Here is a 9,042-nt window from a genome sequence, read left to right as displayed (position 1 = left end):
AGCCTTCTAAGTAGCCGGAATTACAGGCATGCGCTACCACGCCCGGCTGATTTTTTTGATCTATTGTAGAGATAAGGTCTCACCACCCAGGCGGGTCTCGAACCCGCAGGGTCAGGCAATCCACTCACCTCAGCCTCCCAAAGGCGCGGGATTACAGACTGAGCCACCGAGCCAAGCCCGGCTTCTTTTTCCTTTTTTAAGTAAGAGTTTTCATGAGCATTTGCTTGTTCCTCCAGCTGACCAGTTTGTTAAAGTCAGCAACAAGATCATCTCGGAGACACTGATTTCTAGTTGATTAATTGGGAGTACAAGTTAACTAGAGATTTCCAGCCCCCCAAAAAATTCTTCAGCTAATTTAATTTTTTTCCAGTAGAGTTTTCATTTTAAGTGTTCTCTCACATGATACTATAGTACACCTAATCATTCTTTTTCTTTCCTTCTGTAGCATTACCAGGAATGTGACAAGGGTGAGGTACGTTGGAGCTGATTTCTAAGCATGAGCGCCTTTTATTTGCAAATTTTTGTTGCTATTTGGGTCTCTTTAGAGGAAAAACCCACCAGTTAGTTTCCCTTTAATTTCAATAAGCGTTAGCATATGGGTGGCCACCAGTTTAGGCATTTCTGTTTGTTTATTTATTTATTTTTTGATTCGGAGTCTTACTGTGTCACCCAGGCTGGAGTACAGTGGCATGCTCACGCCTACGACAGCCTCGACCTGATGGGCTTAGGCATCCTTCCACCTCAGCCTTCGAAGTAGGTGGTACTACAGGCATGCATCGCCATGCCCAGTGAATTTTGGGGGTTTGTTTTGTTTTGTTTTTTGGTAGAGATGAGGTCTCACCAAGTTGCCCAGGCTGGCCCCGAACCCCTGGGCTCAGGCAGTCCTCTCTACTCCACCTCCCAAAGTGCTGGGCTTAGAGGGGTGAGCCACCACACCCAGCCAGGACACTTCTGTTTAAAATCTTCAAGATCTTTGTCTTCTTCAATTTTGATTTCCAGGAGTTAGGACCTGGAAATGTACAGAAAGAAGGCTCATCTTCATTTGACCGAGTTATCAAGGAGGTAAGAGATGAATTATGTATCCTGCACTAATTCCCTAGATCAGACTGTGATGTGGCACTGTGGAATCAGGATCATCAGGACTGTTTGTTCAGTGTCTATCCTCAAATGAAATTAAACTTTCAATATAATTTGTGCTTTACTCTGTGTATAACACAAAGAGAGAGGAGTAGTACTTGCTCTCCAGCATAGATGCATTTCAAAAAGCTCATTTTGTCCACTCATTCCATCTTTAAAAGGCAAGAGATTTCTACTGAAATAGAATTTTTCTAATATCATTATTGAAATAACTTGTCTAATTGTCATTAATGGAGTTAGAGTTTTCCAGGAAATGCTGCCTTCTGAAATATCTATTCCAAAACAAGCATTTTTTATTTTTTATTTTTTGAGTTGGAGTCTTACTGTCGCCCAGACTGGAGTGCAGTGGCCGCTCCTGGCCACCGCAGCCTCAACCTGTTGGGCTCTGGCGATCCTTCTGCCTCAGCCTTCCGAGAGTAGCCAGAATTACAGGTGCATGCTACCACGCCCGGCTAATTTTTTTATTTATTGTAGAGATGAGGTCTCGCCAAGTTGCCCAGGTAGGTCTCGAACCCACAGGCTCAGGCAATCCACTCACCTCAGCCTCCCAAAGTGTGGGGTTACAGGCTGAGCCACCGAGCCCAGCTATTTTTTAAATTTTCTTTTCTTTTCTTTTTTTTTTTGAGTTGGAGTCTCACTCTGTCGCCCAGACTGGAGTGCAGTGGCCGCTCCCGGCCACCACAGCCTCGACCTGCTGGGCTCTGGTGATCCTTCCGTGCAGCCTTCCGAGTAGCCAGAATTACAGGCGTGCGCTACCACGCCCGGCTGATTTTTTGATTTATTGTAGAGATGAGGTCTCGCTGCCCGGGTGGGTCTCGAACCCGTGGGCTCAGGCAATCCGCTCACCTCAGCCTCCCAAAGGCACGGGATTAGAGGCTGAGCCACCGAGCCCGGCTATTTTTTAAATTTTCAAACGAAGTTTATTATAGAAGGAAAAGAGGAAAGATAGAAGAAACTGCCAAAATGAACATTATTAAAGGTCTAGACACCCGGATAAACCAGGCCTGTTTTTTTGTACGTTTTCATGAAATGAATTTGTTGAAAAGGGTATGCATATGTTAATAGAAATTTAGTATTTTCTTTATTTTATTTTGTTTTTCTTTCTTTCTTTCTTTCTTTTTTGAGTTGGAGTCTCTGTTTCCCACTCAGGCGATCCTTCCACTTCAGCCTTCTGCTTCAGCCTTCCTGGAACTATAGGCACACACCACCAGGCTAATTTTTTGATTGATTGTAGAGACGAGTTCTCACCAAGTTGCCCAGGCTGGTCTCGAACCCCAGGATTCAGGCAGTCCTCTCACTCAGCTTCCCAAAGTGTTGGAATTACAGGCTTGGGCCACCGCACCCAGCCAAAACTTTGTATTTTCTTAACCATAGACCATCCAGTCCCATAGGATCTTCCCAGAACTACCATTGGTAGAAGGGGTGAGGGATTTCTGAACTCAGTGACTACTGATATCATTTAAATGCAGGACTAATGACAGACCTGCTACATTTACAACCCCAAGACCTAACTCCAAGAATTATAATTTGATTTTCTTTATTACCTCTGTACAAAGCCCAAGACTAGAAAGCTAATTAGGATAAACACAGCAGCACTAAGATACTGCACAGCTATTGGGTTATGGCCACAAAAGAAATCAGAGTTGTTCTCTTTTCCCAGAGATATTGGTGAAGATTAAATGGAGCCTGCCATTTGTCTAGCATAGATATCAGAGTCTCTCTGAACTCCCTTGCAATAAGAGAGCAACTTGATCATCTAATTATAGGCTTCATAGTTTATTTCCGCTTAGTGACCATCTGTTGGTGACCCTTCCTGGTTTGAAAAATAATTGGGAAAATAACAGAAATCTGCTTTGCAGGGAAATTTTGAGACATGACTATAACAACATTGAAATCCGTGAAAGGTATAACAGAATGGGAGCTAATATGTCGGACTCAAACTGCTCTTCCTGACTCTTATCCTGTACTACAATATCCATCTATGTTCCTTCTCACAGGATGTTTTAAATTTTTTCATTTATTCTTATTTTTAAATTAAAAGGCCAGGCTCAGTGGCCAAGCCTGTAATCCCAGCACTTTGGGAGACCGAGGTGAGTGGATTACCTGACACTGCGGGTTTGAGACCAGCCTGGGCAACTTGGCGAGACTTCGTCTTGACAGTAAATCAAAAAATTAGCTGGGCGTGGTGATGCATGCCAGTAGTTCTGGCTTCTTGGAAGGCTGAGGCGTAAGGATTGCTTGAGCCCAGCAGGCCGATGCTGGGGTGTTCATGAGTGTGCCACTGCATTCTAGCCTGGGCGACAGAGTGAGACTCCAACTAAAAAAAATTAATTAATTTAAAAAAGGTTTATTTTGACTCAGGGTCACTTTGTTGCCCAGGCTGGAGTCTAGTGGCATGACACGATTCACTGCAGTCTCCACCTCCTGGACTCAGATAGCCCTTCCATGACTGCAGGTGTCAGCCACCACACCTGGCTTTTTTTTGTTGTTGTTGTTGTTTTTGAGAGAGAAGGTCTCTCTGTGTTGCCCAGGCTGGTCTTGAACTCCTGGGCTCAAGCAATCCGCTCACCTTGGCCTCCAAAAGTTCTGGGATTATTGGTGTGAGCCACTGCCGCTGTCCTTTCACAGGAATTTGAGTGTCATTTCTTTAGATTTCAGAAGTGTGTTTTGATTGTTTCTAGACAACTCGAGAGATGATTGCTCGTTCTGCTGCTACCCTGATCACACATCCCTTCCACGGTATGTTTGCAGTTGACAACTGATTTCTCTTTCTTTTATAACTTCATCTCTCTTCACCACTTAGATAGGTTGACATGGGAGTTGACTAATGTGCCTTACCTGCTGGTTTTTCTTTGCTTGTTTTGGCTTTTATCGAGTTTATCCAGGTAGCAAAATATCTTTAGTTGGAAAGACTTTCTTTTTACATGGTTTTCAAAATCTATCTCAACATAGTTTTAAATTTTTTTGTCTGTTTTTCACAGTGATTACTCTGAGATCTATGGTACAATTCATTGGCAGAGAATCCAAGTACTGGTAAGTGTTTTTGTTCTGACATACTCAAGGAGTGCTGTTGAAGTCAAAGTGCTAGAATACTACTTTGTTTTTTTGTTCGTTTGTTTGTGTTTTGAGTCGGAATCTCATTCCATTGCCTAGACTAGAGTGCAGTGGCATGTTCATGGCCATCGCAACCTCGACCTGCTGGGCTCTGGCGATTCTTCTGCCTCAGCCTTCCAAGTAGCTGGAATTACAGGCACATGCCACCACATCCACCTAATTTTTCGATTTATTATAGAGATGAGGTCTCGCTAAGTTCCCCAGATTTGTCTTGAACCCATGAGCTCAGGCAATCCTCTCACCTCAGCATCCCAAAGTGCTGGGATTATAGGCATGAGCAGTCACTCCTGGCCTTACTTTGCATTTTTATGATGCCTTAGCATTTGCAGAAAAAATTCATCTCCTATATTATTTGATCTGCATAAAACCCAGAAAAATAAGAGAAAACAGGCCCAGACAGGCTTAGGGGACTGCTCGAGAAGTCAGTAGGTTGCTGAGCCACTGAAGCCAAATTCACCCTGACTTCGTGTGACTGTGCCCCGGGGGTTAATATCTTCACTTCTGTCTCTAAATTTAGCTCTCCACAGAGTGAAAGGGTGCTAGGAAAGTGTAAGGGATGGGGATTGTCAGTTTGACCTTGTCAAAAGTGATCACTGAAATTGGTTACTCCAGAATAATCTCACTATATTTCACCTTTCCTTACATACCTAGTGGACTCTGTGACTCCATAGTAACCATCTACCGGGAAGAGGGCATTCTAGGATTTTTTGCGTGAGTAAATGTTGATTTGTGTGTATGTCATTTTTTTATGTGAGTGGAAAACTTTCCTGAAAATTAAGGACAGTGAATCTTTGTTGAATCCCTAGGGAAAATGTACCCCCAGGTTTATTTTACATTAAGCTCTGGTCAGTCCTCTTCTGACTTGAATATTGTTGTAAAGGTCCCAAACCTTCACTTCTACATATTTAAAACGTTTAAAATGAGGATATTTTTTTTTTAGTTAGAGTCTCACTGTCACCCAGGCTAGAGTACAGTGACTTACTCATGGCCATCCCAGCACTGACCTGCTGGGCTCCAGTGATTCTTCTTCTTCAGCCTTCTAAGAGCTGGAACTGCAGGCAGGTGCCACCACGCCCAGCTAATTTTTTTTTTTTTTGGGATTGGAGTCTCACTGCATCGCTCAGGCTGGAATGCAGTGGCACACCCACAGTCACCACAGCCTCGACCTGCTGGGCTCAGGCAATCCTTCCGCCTCAGCCTTCCAAGTAGCCGGAACTACAGGTGCATGCTACTGCGCCCCGCTAAATTTTTTTTTTTTTTTTTTGTAGAGACGTGGGCTTAGGCAAGCCACTCACCTCAGCCTCACAAAGTGCTGGGATTACAGGCTGAGCCACTGAGCTTGACCAGGAATTTGTTTTTTAACAAATAAATTAATTCCAAATTTTGACTCTTACAGTAAGTTCCCAATTATATAAGGTTATTAAAATGAGAAAAAGTAGTTTTTGAAATGGGGGGAGGAGAAACATGGGGACTTCAACCTAAACTGTATTTTCTTTATCCTGAGAGAATAAGTTTTCGCAAGGTTTGAACTGATATTGGAAAAAACTTAGAACACTGTCCTCATTTCTCTATTAGCACAAATTTTGCATTATCAACTACATGGTCCTTTTTAATATTTAGTGTTTCTTTATACCTTATTTGTTTGTTTTGTTTTGAGTCAGAGTCTGACTCTGTTTCCCAGACTGGAGTTCAGTGGCACATTCAAGGCCACTGCAGCCACAACCTGTTGGGCTCAGGTGATCCTTCCACCCCAGCTTTCCAAGTAGCTGGAGACAAAGGTGCACACCACCACACCCAGCCGATTTTTTTTTTTTTTTTTTTTTTGTGGAGACAAGGTCTCACCAAGTTGCTCAGGCTGGTCTCAAACCCCTGGGCTCAGGCAATCCTCTTGCCTTCACCTCCCAAAGTGCTGGGATTCCAGACATGAGCCACCATGTCCAGCTATTTCTTTTTTTTCTTTTTTTTTTTTGAGTTGGAGTCTCACTGTGTCGCCCAGACTGGAGTGCAGTGGCCTCTCCCGGCCACCGCAGCCTTGACCTGCTGGGCTCCGGCGATCTTTCCGCCTCAGTCTTCCAAGGAGCTGGAACTACAGGCGCGCGCTACCACGCCTGGCTCATTTTCTATTTATTGTAGAGATGAGGTCTCGCCAAGCTGCCCCCAAGCAGGTCTTGAACCCGCGGGCTCAGGCAATCCACTCACCTCAGCCTCCCAAGGCGCAGGATTACAGGCTGAGCCACTGAGCCCGGCTCAGCTATTTCTATATACTTGATTTTGAGTGTCATAAATACTCTAGGAGATAGGACGCTATCATTTGTCTCATTTAGAGATTTTAAAACTTTTTTTTTTTGAGTTGGAGTCTCACTTTGTGACCTAGGTGGAGTGTCATGACACATTTATGGCATCCCAGCATTGACCTGCTGGTCTCTGGCAATCCTTCCACCTCAGCCTTCCAAATAGCTGGAACTACAGGCGTTCATTCACTATCACACCCGGCTAATTTTTTATTAATTGTAGACACGAGGTCTCACCAAGTTGCAAGGGCTGGTCTTGAACCCACAGGCTCAGGCAGTCCACTCTCCTTGGCCTCCCAAAGTGCTGGGATTACTGACTGAGCCACTGAGCCCTGCTTTTTGTTTTCTTTTTTTTGTTTTCTTTTTTTTGAGTTGATATCTCACTCTGTCTCCCAGGCTAGAGTACAGTGACATGGTCACAACTCATCACAGCCTTGAGCTCCTAGGCTCAGACCATCCTTCTGCCTCAGCCTCCCAAGTAGTTGGGAGTTGGGGTATGTGCGCGCCACTATACCTGGCTAATTTTTATTTGTTGCAGCGCTGAGGTCTCACTATGTTGCCCAGGCTGGTCTCAAATTCCTGGGCTCGAGTGATGTTCCTTTCTTGGCTTCCCAAAGTGTTTACAGGCATGAGCTACAGTGTCTGACCAAAACATGTATTTTGATGCTTCTCATCTGTATCTGTGCTTGGACCATTCTTGCTTTTATTGTTCTCATGTTTTGCCCTCCTAAATTTTAATATTGGATAGCTTAGCAAAACCGTATTTAAATTTCTGTCCAGCCAGGTTCGGTGGCTCAGCCTGTAATCCCAGCACTTTGGGAGACTGAGGTGAGTGGATTGCCTGAGCCTGCAGGTTCGAGACCCGCCTGGGCAACTTGGTGAGACCTCATCTCTACAATACAATCAAAAAGTAACTGGGCGTGGTAGCGCGCGCCTGTAGTTCCAGCTACTTGGAAGGCTGAGGTAGAAGGATCACCGGAGCCCAGTAGGTCGAGGCTGCAGTGGCCGGGAGTGGCCACTGCACTCCAGTGTGGGTGACAGAGTGAGACTCCAACTCAAAAAAAAAAAAAAATTTCTCTCCAAAGTACCTCACAAATATTTTGCCTCTCTCCTTATTGTTATTAAGAGTAAGATGAGCCATTGAGTGTAGGTCAAGGAGGTATAGGACCTACATTTTATTTTATTTTATTTATTAATTTTTTTTTTTTTGAGCCAGAGTCTCATTCTGTCGTCCAGACTGGAGTGCAGTGGCCACATCCGGCCACCGCAACCTCGACCTGCTGGGCTCTGGCAATCCTTCTGCCTCAGCCTTCCAAGTAGCTGGAACTACAGGTGCGCGCTACCACGCCCGGCTAATTTTTTTGATCTGTTGTAGAGATGAGGCTTGCCAAGTTGCCCAGGTGGGTCTCGAACCCGCGGGCTCAGGCAATCCACTCACCTCAGCCTCCCAAGGTGCGCAGGATTACAGGCTGAGCCACCGAAGCTGGCTGTGACCTGCATTTTAAACATGAGAACAAAAGTCATTAAAGATCAACCTCAAGCATAGCAACGTTATCTAGAATGAACTAGATATGAGGGCTAGCCTCTGGTGTTTGTTGTCTTTTTCAGTTCCCTAGAATGTTTTGAAATCTCTTAATTCTTTGAGAAATGTTTGTGGTGAGTAGATTATCTTTTCACTGATCACACTCTTTGTTATTTTTATTATTTCTTCCTATAGGGGTCTTGTTCCTCGCCTCCTAGGTGACATCATTTCTTTGTGGCTCTGTAACTCACTGGCCTACCTCGTCAATACCTATGCACTGGACAGTGGGGTAGGTTATGACTTTGGTGAGATGTGCTGGCTTTTTTTTATTCACCCAGCAACTAGGTTAGTTTTAAAGTAAAGTTACAGTTTGCTACATGCCAGAGTGAACATTATAGCTAAATATTATTAGTCACATATTCAAAAATGAATGGAATGACACATACTATTTACTATAGAGAGCTGTATGTAAGAAGTTCCTAAGCTGTGACAGTATACCCAAGAGATTTAGCCCAGTCATAGTTCGGGACTTTTTTTGTGTGTGTGTGTGTGTTGGAGTCTCACTCCGTCACCCAGACTGTAGTGCAGTGGCCTCTCCCAGCCACCGCAGCCTCGCCCTGCTGGGCTCCGGCAATCCTTCTGCCTCAGCCTTCCAAGTAGCTGGAACTATAGGCGCATGCTACCATGCCCGGCTGATTTTTGATTTATTGTAGAGATGAGGTCTCGCCTGCCCAGACAGGTCTCGAACCCGCGGTCTCAGACCATCCACTCACCTCAGCCTCCCAAAGGCGCGGGATTACAGGCTGAGCCATCGAGCCCGGCTTATAGTTCGGGCTTTAAGGAAATCACTTATTTATACCTAATTGGAGAGGACATGATGGAGCAGGACAGCTTTCTGGTGTACCTGGGGCTTTTCCTCTACTCTGGATGTTAAGAGGGCTCCTAGCCAGCCTCGGTGGCTCAGCCTATAATCCCGTG

The 9,042-nt window shown here is 44.8% G+C and overlaps 1 protein-coding gene across 4 annotated transcripts in view; it reads left to right on the top strand.

The window, feature by feature from the left end:
* Nucleotides 1-434: 434 nt before the first annotated feature.
* The window catches only part of MTCH2 (mitochondrial carrier 2), a 19,580-nt gene continuing 10,972 nt past the window's right edge, over nt 435-9,042 (top strand). The window contains exons 1-6 of one of the 4 annotated variants that reach the window (XM_008065501.2): nt 435-472; nt 1,000-1,062; nt 3,819-3,876; nt 4,119-4,170; nt 4,903-4,962; nt 8,260-8,353. In XM_008065501.2, the coding sequence (XP_008063692.1) occupies nt 3,831-3,876; nt 4,119-4,170; nt 4,903-4,962; nt 8,260-8,353 (252 nt within the window). In that variant the 5' untranslated portion in view covers nt 435-472; nt 1,000-1,062; nt 3,819-3,830. Of the gene's footprint in view, nt 473-998; nt 1,063-3,818; nt 3,877-4,118; nt 4,171-4,902; nt 4,963-8,259; nt 8,354-9,042 lie in introns of those variants that run through there. The other 3 variants (XM_021716050.1, XM_008065509.2, XM_021716054.1) reach the window with 3 other exon arrangements.

This window comes from Carlito syrichta, unplaced genomic scaffold (genome assembly GCF_000164805.1).
Source record: "Carlito syrichta isolate Samal-C Ts95f unplaced genomic scaffold, Tarsius_syrichta-2.0.1 Scaffold103374, whole genome shotgun sequence".
NCBI lineage: Eukaryota > Metazoa > Chordata > Mammalia > Primates > Tarsiidae > Carlito > Carlito syrichta.
Note: the sequence above shows the minus strand (reverse complement) of the source record. Positions and strands in the feature narration are given on the sequence as shown.